Source organism: Cryptotermes secundus, unplaced genomic scaffold, assembly GCF_002891405.2.
Source record: "Cryptotermes secundus unplaced genomic scaffold, Csec_1.0 scaffold3170, whole genome shotgun sequence".
Classification (NCBI taxonomy): Eukaryota; Metazoa; Arthropoda; class Insecta; order Blattodea; family Kalotermitidae; genus Cryptotermes; species Cryptotermes secundus.
The window spans coordinates 3,765-21,176 of NW_019742055.1; the positions used below are offsets into that span (position 1 = coordinate 3,765).

Genomic DNA, 17,412 nt, shown 5'->3' on the forward strand with positions numbered 1-17,412 from the left:
CAGTTTCTGTGGTCTTGAATCTTCTTTAAGATGGAACTAGGCAGATAATTCCCAGAAGCAGTCACGAAGTGTTATTTCCTGGAGAGAGAATTGAACTGAGCAGTAAGCGTTCTCATGACTTATATTATCCAACACTATGAGGCTAATTTATTCTTGGTATATATAATTTAGACTGACTAAAACGCTTTTCTAACAAACAAAATACTCACCTACACTGCAAAAATAATAAATGAACTGAGCGGTAAGCGTTCTTATGACTTGTATTATTCAATACTATGAGGCTAACTGATTCTTTGAATCTTGGAATATATAATTTAGTCTAACTAGAACTCTTTTCTAAAGAAGTAAGACATTCGTCTACACTGTAAAAGCAATGATCAAACAGGAAATTTTTCAAAGCTTTCTTGAATCTGTATAGAGCTGGTATCTCCTTAATGTAATATGGTAAATGATTGTACATACGAAGTCCAGTATTAATAAAATTGTCTTTGCATAAACTGGTATTACATGAAACAATATATAGGTCATCTTTTCCCCTTGTATTATATGAATGTATTTCTGAATTGGTTGCAAGAGTCTTCAAGTTTGATTTTGTGTATACCAGCGTTTCATAAATATACAAGCATGGTACAACGGCGTACACACATTTTCAGAAACCACGCGGTATTACTGAAACAACCGCCCAAAGCCTTAAACCGAAATTTAAGGTCCTCTGATTGGCTGACACTTATGCGATTCGATTATTTGCGGCATGTGTATTATGACCCATTACAGTCATTGCCAGACTATCTAGTTCATGTAGCTGAACATAGATGGCTAGTCTGCATGTTTCCCTCTCCCCTATGGGAGTTACACCCACCTGTTCACAGTGGTCAGGGTTACATCCGGTCAGATCTATGCAATATGCAATCATAGATCCCGGTAGAGGGCCTGTAGCCTCGTGCTCGTTACCACTCGTAACTGTTCAATTCCTTGGAGCGGAATTCAATGACAGCAGTAGTAGTCGTAGTAGTCGTCGGTCGTAATCGTCGTAACGAAGTAATTGTTGTTATCTTTGTTATCGCCGTAGTGTAGGCATGGTGGACGTGCGAAAGGTAATATATGCTTGTCATTACCCTCGACAGTTATTTGTTATCAGTGAAGATGCGGATGTAAAGTTGTGTTAACCTTTGTCGTAAAATGTGGGTATTAAGAAGTTCTAGAGGTAAGTCAGTACGTAGTCTTGTATGCATTTCTAGCCAATAGTTTTTTTTTTTTTTTTTTTTTTTAATGCATTTTGGGGGAAAAATCCCCNCTGAACCGATGTTCGGAGGAACATGCCTCCATCACCGGGTTCGAAGAATAAACCACGCAAGAAACGAGCATGAAGCAGACATCGGAGATGGTTCTGCTTGCTAACTGTTTCATGCTGGTTTCTTGCTACACATCATCATATCCCATAAGGTAGAACTCTTCAATTTTTTCATTATTTTCTGGTTAAAAGTGTATCCTACCAGTTCCAAAGTGGGTCAGAATTTAATGTCTTATGAAAGTACACAACAGGAAGCTTATTGTTCACTGTACTACCCAGTATTTGACATTAAGTACTATTGGGTGATTAAAAATGTTTAAGAAGAAGAGATATAGTGGTTGTTAGAGGTTTTCCAATGTTACCAGAATTTCCTGTTTGTTCCTCAGATAATTTCACATATGAAACAGAATATGGTTTCAGTGCATAGGAGATGTAACGCCTACAGTTTAAATCTCCTACAGATTTGCCGGTTTGGTTGCATGATATGTGTCAGAATATCGTCAGTGGAGCTGTAAAATAGCAGTAAGGCCTATATATTGAAAATAAACCTTGTTCTTGAACTTCTTCTGGCAGTGAATGATTCGTGACAGAATCACATGAAGCTATATTATGTGACAGATTCTCACAATCTGAATAATAGAGGTAAGGTAAAAAGAAAAGGTAAGGTTGTCTGTGTGCGTGATTCAGTAAGTACTATGCCATGAAGATGAACGAGGAAGTGGAGATACAGCACCACTGTACTTGATGTCACCACTAGAAGGAGTTGAGTGTTCAGCTTCATGCCCTGGCTGTGTTACCCATGTGGAAAGAGCTTCCAGTATCTGATGCTTAGGAGGTAGAACTGACCTCAGAGCCAGTCTGGATGCTATGGAGTAAAGAAAAATTCTTGCTCCTGCTGGTGACTGAACCGAAGCCATCCAGCCTGTTGCCTATCCATATGCTGACCTGTCTTGTGTTTGTAGGTACTTCGCATTAAGACTAGAGTTGAAATATTTTTATGTTGGGGTTTGTGGTATGTTAGTGCATGCCATCATAATCATGCAGTAGTGTTGCAGTTGGCGTTTTCAAAATCTTAACTTTTGTGATACTAATGATTTCAAATTACAGAGTATTTCTTTCTCTTTGTTCCCAAGATGTAATTTGAATTTAGATTTTAATGCTGTAAAACATTGTAAATTAATTTAATTCCTTTGCAGGAAATTTGGACGCTTTTTATGTTTTTATTTAATGGAATTTTATATAACATTTATTATATTAGGAGAGATTCATTCCTTTTCTTACTTTGTAAAGAAATTGACGGTATCATGATGTCACCATGTTTATGCATGTATAATTTAATTATAACACATTCTGTTGTGTTGTTTGACAGGGGCGCTGTACTATTTGCTTGTGGGAAAAAGCCATCTAGTAAGTCGTAGGGATGGAGATTTGACACTAGCAGATGACCAGTCTATTAGTCGTCGACATGCTGTCATCACTGTTGAACACAGCATTAAGGACTTGGTGAGAAATTTTAAAGCAAAAATATGTTACCAAAATATATCTTTTCCTATTCCTTCAGTCTTTATTCTTATTAGAAATGGATAGTGGGAGAGGCTGAATGCAGAGCTTCTCTTCATGTTCTGTGAGTGGAGGATAGGCTGTAAGCCCATTTAGTTGCAGGCCAGTGCCTGTGAAGTCTATAAATATCTTGTCGTCCTCATGGATCATAATTCAGAATTGTTTCTGTTGATCAGCTTTCTCTGTTTCTGTCTAGATATTGTATCCACATCTGTTTGGTTGAATTTCTGTTGTCTTATAGAAAGCGCCAGTTGTTTCGTTTATATGTGGCTGAATACGCCAGTGAAGGAAAAAAAATGTAAAGCTGTGAAGGCCCATATGGTTGTGAGATGTCAAGGCTCCTACATTTTCTCTAGACAGTCGGCTCACAGATGGTGCAGTAAGGTTGTCAGCCTTACGCGCTGGCTGCCCTTTGCCCCCCCCCCAGAAGATTCCTGGTACCAATTTGTGTTACGCTGAGCCAACCCCCAGGGCCATAGTGCGGCTGGAAGGATTAGTTAAATTGAAGAAAATCCACATCGGGACTCAAACCCATGACCTTCTGGCTTGTAGCCAGAAGGGTGTTCATCCTGCTTCTAGGCAGGCCACACAACTTGAGGCGGTATTTCTAGGCACATGATAGCATGCTTTATCAGAGAAAACATAAAACAAATTTTGGATAAAGAAATTCGTGGACTATTGAATCTTCATTACATCTGAAATGTTATATACTTGAAAATTACTGCCATCCAGTATATGATGCTGTGTAGTCTTGTAGATTATTACTGATATTTCAGAGGTACTTGCTTCCATTACCTTCAGGGTAGAGGAACTCTGAAGATTCATTCATTCATTCATTCCGTTTATTTTCCATATATTCACACAGGTAACAAACCTAGGATGTGGAAATGGTCCCTTTGAAAATAGATATATCAAGATACATATACAAAATTACACGAATCACATAATCATAGAGGCAGCACGTTCCTCCAGAATGTCAGCAATGATCTACTGACTACATGGCATTACAGCTCAGAAGACAGTCATCTTAATTGTCACGACTGTAAGAAACTCAGATATCATGCACAGTATTCTTGTTTCACAGTCTGAAGGGACAACATTAGTTTTGTGTGCTCTTTGATTTGTAACATACCACCAGTCAGGCAGTGCAGTGACAGTTTTTAGGGTTTGTTTTTGTCAAGTGCCTATGTTATCCATGTCTCTTTGTATTTAATTGGACCCATGCCTGTCTGTCTGTCTGTATATTCCTGTTTCTTCCACTTGGAGCATAGGGCATTCATGAAATGCTTCATTTCACTTCAGTTTCTTAATCTTAAGACAGTCGGTAGGACTCCTTTCATGGGATCAGCCAGACGCAAGGCCGCTATCTACACACAGGACAACACAAACACAGAATAAACGTATACACAGACGTCTTGAGTGGGATTTGAACCCACAATCCCAGCATTCAAGCAGGTGAAGACAGTTCATGCCTTAGACCATGCAGCCACTGTGATTGGCTTAAATTGGATATACCACAAGAAATTTAAGTATGCAGTTTGAGAAGAAGAGGCAATATGAGGTGTCATCTACAGTGTACATGGATTTCATGATACTTTAAACAGAATTGGAAGAAAGAAATTTATAAAATACTAACCTTGAGGAAGGAGGCACTTGGTATGACCTCACATAAGGTGGAAAGATTATGGTGTTTAGTATCTGTAAGAGACCAACAAATCATAATACTTGGAAGGATTATAGTAATAATGTATTATACCTTACTTTTTAACTTTGAATTACTTTATTTGTTCAGGGAAACCCCAGTAAACTACCAGTTGTTTCACTTACGGATACAAGCTCAAAATATGGCACATTTATTAATGATGGAATTGAGGCTTCAAGCAGATTGGCTAAAGACTGTACAGAGATTCTTAGCAATGGTGATCGTATCCGATTTGGCGTACAGTGGAATGAGTGGAGGTAAAAAATAGTGAAGTGAAGACTTTTCACTAGTTCTGTCTTAATGGTATCCACTTTAGTCTTTTGTCTAGGTAACGTACAGTAGTGGAAAGTAAGAGCTTGATTATACTGTTACTAGTTTAATTTATTTATTTATGGTTTATTTAATTATTAAGTAACTCATGCTGCATAGCATCAATACTAGTTTTTTTTAATTGCTAGTGGGATGGTACTAAGTCCCTTGTACTGCGGCCACATCTGGCCCGTTGTACCAGCCCCAGCTGATAGGTGAGGGTGATTGTGGAGCAACTGATGGAATGAAGATTGGCAGGGGAAACTGAAGTACTCGGAGAGAACCTGCCCCCATACCACTTTGTCCACCACAAATCCCACTTGACCAGACCCGGGATCGAACCTGGGCCGCCATGGTGGGAAGCCAGCGAACTAACCGCTTGAGCTATGGCGCGGCCCTAAATCACTACTAGTTTAATGTACAGTTGTATCTGAAGGTTAGGAATACCCAGCAACTCTAAATTCATACGGTTTCAGTAAACATGTGACAATTTCCTGCATTTCTTAGGCTGAGATCTCCCAGGTGTCCTTTTCTAGTTTTAATCTTTCTGTGGAGTCAGGTGACCAGATTCTGTAGCTGCCCCCTGACCACCATCCAGTGCAAAGATTAAGAATGTGTTTTTTTTAAGTTGGTAATTAGTGATGCTTTCAGTATCAATGCTGTATATTGTCAGGTGATAGGATGGTTGATAAATAATGAATTGGAAAGGATTTGGAAGGAAGCATTCATTGCCTGGTTGAGGTACTATACTGGCATTCACCTGAAGCAACTGAGGAAAATCACAAAGAACCTCAGTCAGGATAGCTGGTGCTCTGACTAAGATTCAAACTGAGCACCTCCTAAGTAGATGTGTAAAGTATTACTGCTAGGCCACTCTGTTTGATGAAAAGTGTGTAAATCTGTATCCTGACTCTGTGATATTTCTCTATGTCATGTTGCTTAATTAAGTAAAAGTTATCCCTCTAACAGGCCTTGAAGGCCCATAGGGTTGTGAGACATCAAGGCTCCCACATTTTCTCTAGACATTCTGCTCACAGATGGCAGTAAGGTTGTCAGCCTTACTCAACGGCCACCCTTTACCCCAAATTATATTCCTGTACTCATTTCTGTTAGAGGCTGAGTCGACTCCAGAGCCATAGTGTGGCTGGAAGGATTAGGTAAACTGAAAAAATCCAGCTCATCGGGACTTGAACCTATGACCTTCTGGCTTATAGCATAGCTCCTCAACCAACTATGCTACCACATGCCCCGGGTTAATTAAGTACAGGGATGTAATTTAGTGTTATGAATGTGTTAGAGTTTATAAGGGTTATGAAAGTAATACCTTCTAATTTTTGTCCTGTAATGTAAATGTGTAGCAGAATTTATGACATCTGAATCTGAAATCAGATTCTTGTGCTTATTTGAAGGTAAATGCTACTGTCCTACACCATCCTTTGAGATTAACTGTTTTGCTACATGTTTGTACAAAGTAGTGAACACTTACGCAATTTCTTACTGTAGTAGTCACTTAAACAATGTGCATGCTCGAAATGTCCATATTATCTTTATGTTGTTATGTAATTTTGTTGTGTTTCCAGGATGTGTTTTGCAAATTTTGAGTTGTCTTTATTATACTATATTTCTTAAGAAGACTGCAGCAGTTAGTACTTTCATAGCAGCTTTTGTAAGAACAAGATGAATTTCAAAATGTTTGTATAGGTTGGAATACATCCCGCTGGTTATTACGGCTTCCACCCTCACTCCTGACGAGAAGAAGAACCTTAAGCAACAGATAATGATGCTTGGTGGACACATAGTGAGCAGTTGGCAAGATATGGTCACTCACGTAACCATGTGCAACTTGACTCTGACTGTCAAGGTAGGATTGCCAATGATATGTTTTGTAATGGCCGTCTTGTAGTGCACTCGATTTCACATGTCACTTCTTACTACATGTTTCAGCAATATAGTGCTATCTTCAGGTTCGTCATTTACGCTAAGCTATTACATTGTTTGCCATCTTGTGTCTTTCATAAAATTATTTAGAAAGTTCATTATTTGCATAAATCTACAATAAAAGTTTGTATATTCTAAAACTTGTTAAGATTATTCATCTATACGTCCCAATTCATGCTCGCGTATATTATGGTTCGTTCACTATGGGAGTCTGTGTCTGTGATGTGTCGTTCCTTTTTGGCTGCGAGCGTTACAACGTTAAGGGTCCCACATTACCTTGACAACCGGCTCAAAGATGGCAGTAAGGTTGTCAGCCTTACACGCCGGCCGTGCTTCCTTCCCAGGAAAATTATTTAATTAATTCCTGGTACTCATTTCTGTTATAGGCTGAGTAAACCCCAGGGCCTAGTGTGGCCGGAAGGATTAGGTCAATTGAGAAAAATCCAATGACCTCATCGGGATTCAATCCCGCAACCTTCCGGCTTGTAGCCTAGTGCCTCAACCAACTATGCTACTGCAATAGATAATAAAAGAGGTAAAGTTGTCCCTGTGCCTAACAAATTAAGCACTATGCCGTGAAGGCATTTGGGGGGAGGGGAGGCGAATATATAGATCCACATCTTGTTGGCCTTCCCACTAGCTGGAGGTGAGTAGCCAACTTGATGCCTCAGCCACTTTACAGCTGGGGAAGAAGCCCCTTGTAACCATTTGATAGGAGGTTGGGTGGACCCTAGAGCCGGTCTGGATGACTTGCAGAAGAGAAAATTCTTGGCCCTATCAAGGACCCGAACATAAAATTCTAAAACCCAGCTCACAGTAGAAGTATCACATTCTGTGAATGGAAGATAGACGGGTCCCAACATTTCAACATACAATCGAAGAAGATGATGAAATGTAGGGTGCACACAGTTATGATGGAGGGACCAGCATATTTTTCAAGAGCATGGAATGGACCAAGCATGGCCTAATCCATGAAGTTGATGATGAAAACCAATTTATCTGCACCAGTGGTCTGTTGCTGTTAGTAACAGGCCGTGAAGGCCCATGGGGTTGTGAGACGTTAAGGGTCCCACATTACCTTGACAATCGGCTCAAAGATGGCAGTAAGGTTGTCAGCCTTAGTGGCCTCCGTAGTCTAGGGGTAACATTCCCACCTCGTGACTCAAGGTACACGGGTTCAAACCCGGCGGAGGTCGTGGAATTTTTAAGGGCGGAAAAATTCAGGGAACAAGTCCTTTGGGAGGGACTTTAAGCCGTGTGTCCCATGTCGTAGCTTTACAGCATGTAAAAGAACCTCATGTCCCAAGGGGATCTCTGAGCCAAATTCAGGACATTTTCCAGTAGTCTCTAATGCCTCTGGTAGATGGGGGAAGCATCGAGATACCGCTGAGCCAGTAGAGGCCAAACTCGCTGGCTGAGTCAGGACTGATGGTCCGCACCAATACCGGTAGGGTGTAGAGACTGGTAGAATATCACAGGGGACGCACAATGGACCAATATCTGGTCTAAGTGCATGGGGAAACCCACCCTCTCCAGTAACAACAACAACAACAACAACAAGGTTGTCAGCCTTACACGCTGTCCGTGCTGCACTCCCCAGGAAAATTATTTAATTAATTCCTGGTACTCATTTCTGTTAGAGGCTGAGCAAACCCCAGGGCCTAGTGCGGCCGGAAGGATTAGGCCAATTGAAAAAATCCAATGACCTCATTGGGACTTCAACCTGCGACCTTCCGGCTTGTAGCATAGTTGTTGTGCCTGGATAGGGGGCATTGATTGTACTCACCCCCTATCGGACGTCTGTGGATATCACTTAACCTATGCTGTGGAAAACATGCTCACTAGGAGGGTTACAAAAACTCGAGTTCTCCAAACAACAACAAAAAGGGAATATATAATCAAATAAACCACTTGTACAACTCTATATTCTAAAAACACATTAACCAACCAAAATAATTTAAACCAGAAGCTCTAATAAGCCATCAGTGACCCGACCACGGGCAAGTACTCACTCGCGCTAAACATGATGCACATGAAAAACACTGGCGGCATCCCAAGGTGTTCCACAGGCACACTTTGCGTTACTCATCTGTTTCTAGCAACTGCTAGGAAGAGAGTGCCTGAAACGGCCTGTTTTTTTTTCCAATTCCAAGATTCAACTTTTTTCCCCAAGTCGCAAAAGCTGCGCACGTGAAATCCCTGAGGTCAGCAACTTGCCGGACATGCCTTGTCGCACGAAGCGAAACTTGACCGGATCTTTCCACTGATGCGTAAACAGTCTTTTCTAAAGACAATTCGATCAACTGCCAAGGAATGCGAAGAGTCAGCCGTGGCTCTGTCTCCTCGCCTTCTGGCCAGCCGTCTAACATTTTAACCTAAGCACACAATCTTACAAAAATTATACTTAATGACTAAGAAAATGAGCACAACATTGCCCCCACATAAAATGGAAATATTAACTCCGCCGAGTTGAGGTTTTCATCCAGACCTCGTACCACCTTGACTCACTGGGTCCCTTGCATCTCAGATCCACCTCTCCGATTTCTCCAACACAACGAACACCAAGCTGTAACCATGTGAACGTTTACAAAAAAAGTTACCTACTACATCACAACAAAAATAGTAAATACAATACTCAAACAGTATATGCGGAGTATGCAGAAAGAAAATACAAATTTAAACAGTGGCAAGGTTCATGGGTGAGTCCTTTAATTGTTCAAATAATTCACTCATTTATGGCCGCAGTTATTCTGGGCCTCTGCGTGTGGTCATTCTCACTCAGTTCAGGAGCTGAAATCTTCCGGGCTGAGTGAAGTACGTTTGTTCAGCAGCCTCTGGCTGGGCAGCTGGAGCTGGTCCGGATACCGTTTCTGCCTCCGCCCGAAGTGACACCGTGTCCTTCACATTCTCATTAGGAGTTTCGACAGAGCCAAAGCGATTGGTCACCCCTGAGTCCACAGCTTGGACTCGGCGTGCAGCTGGTCGATTCGCTGTCTGGGACGCATATGGTCGTTGGTCAGTGGTACATGGGAGAACTCTCCGGATCAGGAGGGTTATAGGACATCGCCAGTTTTTAAGGGTGAGGACTACAAATGGCAGGACAATGATACAGGCGAACAACATATACAACCAAGTTACTTGGTTCGTCATAGCCCCATCAGTAGACACAGTGTCCAGGAGATCTCTCAGCTCAACATAGGGCTGTTGGTTGACATGCGAACTCTGTTGCGCGATGATCTCCAGGGCCGCAAGTGCGCGGCGTGTCCGCAACTCATCGTGCATGATTTGGCACCGTTCCTCAGGCGACATCAGCTCGGGTAGGTGTGGGGGTAGCACCTGGTTGCTGGTGAGCGACACATTCGTATAACCATCAGCTACCGGCAACAAAATAAAAGCCTCAGAATAAAACTGACAATGAATATCATCCATTAGTATGCCCGTGTGAGATAATTCAATATTAAAACTTTGGGTGGTGCCATTCCCTTTACATGTCTTCATGACAATAGTTGGCGAGGGCAGACTATAAATCCAAAAAGGGCGAAATCCTTTCGCCTGAAGCCATACGGGGTTAAATTTTTATTTAAAATAACCTTCCAGCAAAATTTATGTGCAAAATCTGTCTGGCCGAAGTATAAAGCCGAAACGCAAGTCGCTTGATTCTTATGTATAAACGGAAAAGTGGCTTCACAAATACTAACGGACCCCTTCTTACATTGTTGCAAGTCTGCCGTCGTCACGGGGGAGTAGTACTGCCTGTTTTCGGTCACTGCTAAATAAGGTGCTTCTGGTTCAATCTGAATGTGTCTTCCCAATACATCTATATAGGTTGGTAAAGGAACACTCTTAAAAACGTTCATAACTCGATCGGCCCCTCTCAGTGGGATGCGTACTATGAGACGAATGGCCGTAGCGGTAGCGTATGCCTGCACAGTTGCAACCTCATAGTACACATACATATTTTCCACAGTAAAACCGGCTATTAGCGAAACATCCTGGGGCAATCTCAAAGCAACTTCTTGTAAAATTTTGGATAAGTTATGCGGAGGAATCAAAACTGAAGATAGCCTTCCAGCGGCGCTGATTTCTAACCCCTCTTGCAGTTGTATGACCGACTGCTGTAGCTGCATCACCATAAATTCCAGTTCGTGCATGACGTGTGAAACATTTGCCTGAAAATTTATCAATGTTTTCAAGTTCTAAATTTCGTCCCTAACAGATTTCTGATAAGTAAGAGCATTAGTAATCACACTCTTAAGAACATGGGTCACGGTTGCCAATCTCATAGCATTCTCGGAAATGGCCTCATCTATGGATTTAAGATAAGTTAATTGCTTTTGAATGGCGTGAATCACTTCCCCCTCCCTTGTCTTTATGTGCTCCACTGTGGTGTGCAATTCTTGCATTTGCTGGGTTGTTGCTACCCCGAATAAAAACTTAAGAATATCTTCTCCCACATTAATCAGCCCTCTCCTCCTCCTATGATTTGAGCCTGCATCAGTAGGGGTGGGTAACAACTTGGCAAGGGTGAGTAATTCCTGATTCACTTTATTTATGGCCTGATGGGCATGATTCACTTCTTCCCAATCTACTAAGTTAGTCTGTTGGCCTCGGTGGATTTGGTTCCATTCCAGCTGCTTAAATACCTGTCCGATGACTTGCAGCATACCTTGATACCACTGAACATCGAAATTAATCACCACATTCCAATAATTTCCAGTGACTAAGATTTCGCGTTCTCGGAGGAACACAAGTCCCTTATTCAGTTCGGGTGTATCCCCTATCCCAGCACCTACACCTGCAAGTAAACAAAAAGTTAATTGTCTAAGTAACAAAACAATTCATAATTTAAATTTTCCTCCCTGGGAGTGGTCGCAGATTATACCGAGGGGGTTGCTCAGTGCCTTCCTCGTATTCCGGGACGTTCCCTGTCTCGGGTAATCCACTCGGGTGGGGCTTGGTGTCCGTTTCCTCTGGGTCACTACCTTCAACCTCTCTTTCTGTCAGGGTCGCATTTGACACCCCTGTGTCTTCCCCTTGCCTACTCCATAACCAATACCTAGCCCCGTTTCCCTTCCGGTGTCGGGTGACTCGTCGGTGGCTCTCTGAACCTCCTGATGTCTACTGGGTTCCCAGGTGGGGTCCTGACTTCGATCCTCGGTCCTCTCGCCTGTCAAAGTGGTTGGCATAAAGACGGAGCTACCTTCATCCTCAACGTGATCATGGGAGGCAAGTGGAGTTATTCCCTTGTCATTCGCCTCGTCCTGACCTTTGTCTCTTTCCTGAACCCTTACCGTGATATCCCTTGTCCCACTTGGCGCGGGGACAGTTTTCATGCAATATTTCTTCATTTTGTTAACATTTACCACCAGCTCCTTCTTTTGGGATACTTGCACAAGATAATTAAAATGGGACAATCTACGTACCACCTCGTAAGGGCCCCTCCACCTAAGCCTAAATTTTGGACAACCACGTTTGACCTTGCTCATCTGACGAAGATAAACCATTTCACCGGGTTGGAAAATAACTAATCTGGTTCCCTTATCATACCATTCCTTCTGTCTCTCTCTGCCCACCTTATTATTTTCCCTTACAACACGGTACGCCTCCTCGAGGCGGTCAGCCAAAGTGTCAATGTGGTCCTGAATCAAACTACGGTTATCTTTCGGTTCCCCCTTTAAAAATTTTCCAGTAGTGAGGTCATCCTCCATGGGAAGGCACATCTGACGTCCGTGTAACAAGTAAAATGGACTGTATCGAGTAATGGAATGAGGAATGGCCCTATGGACCATCAGGGCATAGTTCACGAACTCATCCCAGTCATTCCCATACTTATTTACGTAGTGGCTCATAGTTTGGTTGAGTCCCAGATGAAATTTCTCAACCTTGCCTTGCATCTGCGGATTGAACACAGTGGAGTTAATTCTTTTCACCTGCAGCAGCTTACACATCTGCTGGAAAAGTTCTGACATGAAGTTGGATCCTTTATCCGATGATAGAGCCTGAGGACAACCCAACCGTGAAAATATCTCCATAACGAGCCCGCGCAACTGTCGGGGTGTCTTGCCGGGGTATGGGGATAGCTTCCGGATAACGACTAAGGTGGTCTATAAAAGTAAGAAGGTACCGATTTCCCCTCTTTTTTTCTGGATAAGGGCCACATATATCTATGGAAGTCATTTCGAATGGGGAGGTCGTCTCAGGTAACTCTCCCAGGGGTGCAGTGGGGTGTTGCCCTACCTTAAACTTGGCATACGATCGCACTGCCTCACGTACGTTTCTACATCCCGGTCCATATTGGGCCAAACATAATTAAGTTTAATTAAGTCTCGGTTCCGTTTCACCCCCTGGTGCCCTGCAAACACCTTATCATGATGCATTTCGATAATGGGCTGTATCAAGTTATGAGGTACAACCAACCTTCCGTTTTCCAAATTTGGTCCCGCGTACAGAAGCCCATCGTCACTCATAAAGAATTTTGACCCCGTATCTGTGCTAATTTCATCCATTATTTCCTTACAATACGGATCCTGTTGCTGTCCCGTGTAAACAGTCTTACGGGTGAGGGTTTCGCCTGACTCAGTACTTTGACATCTCCGGCTTGCGGCTCCTGTAGCAATGGAAGCAATATGTCGCAATAGGCTGTCCGCATTTACATGCTTCTTGCCTGCCTTGTGTTCAATTTCAAAGTCATATGCAGATAATTTGAGAACCCATCTAGTCAATCGTGCACAATGATGGTTCTTTACCGTGATCAGCCACTTAAGGGCGGCATGATGGGTAACAATTTTGAATTTTCTCCCATATAGAAAACACCTATGTATTTGTGTACCAAGTACAACAGCTAGTAACTCCTTCTGAGTCGTACTGTAATTTCTTTCTGCAGCATTGAGCGTACGGCTAGCAAAGCTGATAGGCCTTTCCTTCCCATTCTGCAGCTGACTCAAAATGGCAGAAATAGCATAATCAGAAGCATCTGTACCAAGAATAAATGACTGATCAAACCGAGGGTGCGCCAACACCGATTCGGATGTCAGGGCGGCCTTGAGATCATCGAAGGCCAGTTGCTGGGAATCTGTCCAAATAAACTTCTCGTCTTTTCTTGTCAGTTGAGTTAAGGGCGGACTCATTGCTGCATAATTTCTTATAAAAGCCCTGTAATATCCGGATAGGCGTAGAAATGCGCGGACATCTTTCACCGTTCTTGGCCATGGAAATTCTCTGATGGCTGGGGCAACGCCGTTGCTGTTAACAACATGACCGAGATATACCACCTCCGGAACTGCAAACGTGCATTTGGCGACGCTTAATTTGAAATTCGCCTCTCGCACGCTTTCAAACACCAGCTTCATTCATCTCATGTGATCTTCAGTCGTTTCACTGAACAGCAACAAGTCATCCAAATATACGAGTACCTCTACGTCAAGCAACCCCATCCATGACGCGTTGAAATGTCGAAGGGGCGCCTGAAAGACCAAAGGCCATTTTCTCGTACCTAAAACTACCGAATGGGGTGACGAATCCAGTCTTATCTTTATCCTCCTCCCATATAGGAATATTCCAATACGCGTTTTCGATGTCCAATAACGTGAAATATCTACTCCCCGCCATAAGTGAGAGGTTGCTCTTGATATCAGGTATGGGGTATACTGGTGTACTCGTCACTGAATTTAACCCTCGAAAATCGGTACAAAATCTGTATTTTTGAATTCCATCCGGTGATTTCTTGGGGACTAAAATCACTGCCGCTGCCCATGACGAGGCGCAGGGAGTAATAACCCCTTTAGCCAACATCTCATCTAGCTGGCGTCTCATCTCCTCCCTTAATGCATAGGGTACACGATATGGGTTCTTCTTAATCGGCAGGGTGTCCCCTGTCCGAAATTTGTGATAGCCCTTCATCGTAGTGGGTAGCACCCCTGTGCTGTCGTTACAAATAAATCTAAATATTCTTCAAGCACTGGTAACAAGACTTGTTTCTCTTTTTCGGACAAGTGATCTAATTTCTGCTCTAGTTTCTCCCTTACTTCCCTGAGTTCCTGAGCATCTCTTGTGCTAACGGAACTAACCCATGTTCCCTTCCTCACCGGGTAGCGAAAATCAACTCCTGCTTGCTCGGGTGGAATCTCCCCCAGCGGCTCGGCCTGTCCCAAGCGTATATTCTTCCCCAACTCCAAATATTGACCACGGGTATTCAACACCTTTAATACGCAGTACCTAGGCCCGTTATCCTCTCGTACGGTCATGACCCTATTGACCCTCTCACTCTTTCCATTGGTACCAGGTTTCCTATCATTTCCGCCTAGGCTTCGCATTTCCTCCAGTTCTCCTGCAGTAAAAATCCGGCTCGCTACTCTAGCCACGTACACACCCAGCGTACCTAATCCCAAGGGCTCAATTAATATCTCCCGGGGCAACTCCACCCCGTTACTCTTCTCTATTTTCCCTACTACCAGTCCCTCAGACAACGGGGGGATGACGATTGGCTCCTGAGCCACCACGTTCCAACAATCTATACAGGATCCTCCTGGGTTCAACCCTGGGGTAGGTACTTCAATCGGTCCACCCGACGGCGTCATCCTGGGGCTGGCGAAGCCTGCTGGTGACACCCTCTGTGTCGTCCGGCATTGGCGGTGGACTGGGGCACACCGCTCGACCTCCAGCCCTGATAACTGATGGTGTGTCGATCCTAGGACTAGCATGTCGGTTCGTAAATCGATACACGCCCCCATCCATCTGAGGACATCAGCCCCTAGAACACCACTATATTCCGTATCTAGGGGGCAATCAAAAACTCGTCGGTAAACATCATTTTCCCCACCCTAAATGTTATCAACTGCGCTCCTACTATTTTCAATTTAGCTCCCGTGATCCCTCTTGCGGCTGTCCGTGTAGCACGAATATCTGACGTATTAATTCCTGGCTTCATCACGCTCAGGCTGGCTCCTGAATCTACTAACACCTGGTGGAAGCTTCCTTCTATTTCTATTTCTAGCAACAACTCTGGGCCAGTAATTCCTACGTGCGACCTACCGTCATGCACTCTATTGCTGGTTTGACACTGGGGATCTGGACTTTGAACCCTGACCGTTTGGGTGCTGGGCAGCTCAAACTTTTGGGCAGTCTCTACGCCTATGCCCAAACTCATTACAATGGAAGCACTGGATGCCTGACGAGCGAATGTCCTCAGGTGGGCCCCAAGGCCGCGCTGGTCCCCGGAAGCTTTTCCTGCCTGATCCGACCCTTCCTCTACCTCCTCGAGTGAGCAGAAGGTCGCAGGAGGGTGGGTCCCTCCGCCTAGAGCTCTGATCTCGCCACGACCTCCGACCTGACGTCATGGAGGGGGTTTCTTGTCGGCAATCCCTAGCATAATGCCCTCTTTTCCCGCAATGGAAATATTCAACGTCGCTCCTAGCGGTAAATACCTTGTTGACTCCTTCGGTTAGCTGTTTGTGTTTCTCCACGTTTTCTACTGTGACCGCTAACCTGACCGCCTGCTCCATTGTGCTGGGCATCTGAAATTGTACTTGTTGCCCCACTGTGCCCCTAAGACCGTGAACATAGGCTGTCAACAACCTACGTTCCACCTCATTAATTATATGCTGGGTCTCTTCGTCGTTAACCTTCCTGATGGTTCTTAGACACATATTCCTACAATGGTCGCTGAACTCCTCCGTGCTTTCATTCTTCCCCTGAACCGCGTCCTGTAGTCTGGTATAGTAATACTGGTCAGGGAGCTTGTCACTGAACCTCTCAATCAGTGCCTGCCTCAGAACTTTGTAGGAACATCCATCTCGGCCTAGCTCTTCCCTTCCATTCAAGAACTGCAGGGCCAACCCTTGCAATTTGGCCTTAACCCCTTGAGCGTGACTTTTAGCGGAGCCATTTAAATCTCTAAGCGTGTGCAACGCACCGTCTGTAGCCACTCAAAGCCGTGCTGTAAGCGTGCGCGCTGCATATATTGCGTCCAAACTTTTCACTAAGAATTCTTAACGCCTACGCTCTGATGTGTGTACTTCCAGTGAATGTATATGTCAGCTAACACTGACTTCTTTCATTCCTTGCTATCTGTTTGTGTGTGGTATTTTTTTTTACTCGCTTTGCTTGGGACAAAGCATCTGGTGTCTGCTGCTTACGAAAGAATTGTTCCAACTCACACTCCGACTTGCTTACAGAGAGATAATTTGTTAGCTAACTTTCATTGAGTGCTTGTTATCTGTGTGTGTATTTCTTTTTACTGGCTTGGCTTACTGGCGACAAAGAAGCTGCGTCTGATTTACAATGTTACGAACCTCGGGGTCGAAGTTGCCTGACGCCTGTGTCAACATTTATGAATCTGTTATTCCTTTTCTGCTTTGCGACACCCTCTTATCGGAGCCCCATGGCATTTGGTCACGTAACTTGTCTGGCGGGACAGTTTCTTGCCCCGACGCTAATAAAATAGCGCTTTCAAAAGTGGGTTCCCATAACTTCGAATGAAATTAGGATATTCCTAGGTTTCCTTATGCTGATGGGAATAATTCAGAAACCAAACCTCAGGATGTATTTTAGTAGGAAACATATGTTAGAAACACCATTTTTTCCCAATGTAATGAGTGAAGAAAGGTTTTCATTG

General features: G+C 43.6%; 1 protein-coding gene across 1 annotated transcript in view; it reads left to right on the forward strand.

Annotated features, from left to right (window-relative positions):
- Positions 1 to 938: 938 nt before the first annotated feature.
- Positions 939 to 17,412, forward strand: part of LOC111873030 (nibrin) — a 31,530-nt gene continuing 15,056 nt past the window's right edge. Inside the window, exons 1-4 of the mRNA XM_023867396.2 lie at positions 939 to 1,204; positions 2,661 to 2,794; positions 4,644 to 4,810; positions 6,564 to 6,723. Coding sequence (XP_023723164.1) covers positions 1,180 to 1,204; positions 2,661 to 2,794; positions 4,644 to 4,810; positions 6,564 to 6,723 — 486 coding nt within the window. The 5' untranslated portion in view covers positions 939 to 1,179. The remainder of the gene's footprint in view (positions 1,205 to 2,660; positions 2,795 to 4,643; positions 4,811 to 6,563; positions 6,724 to 17,412) is intronic.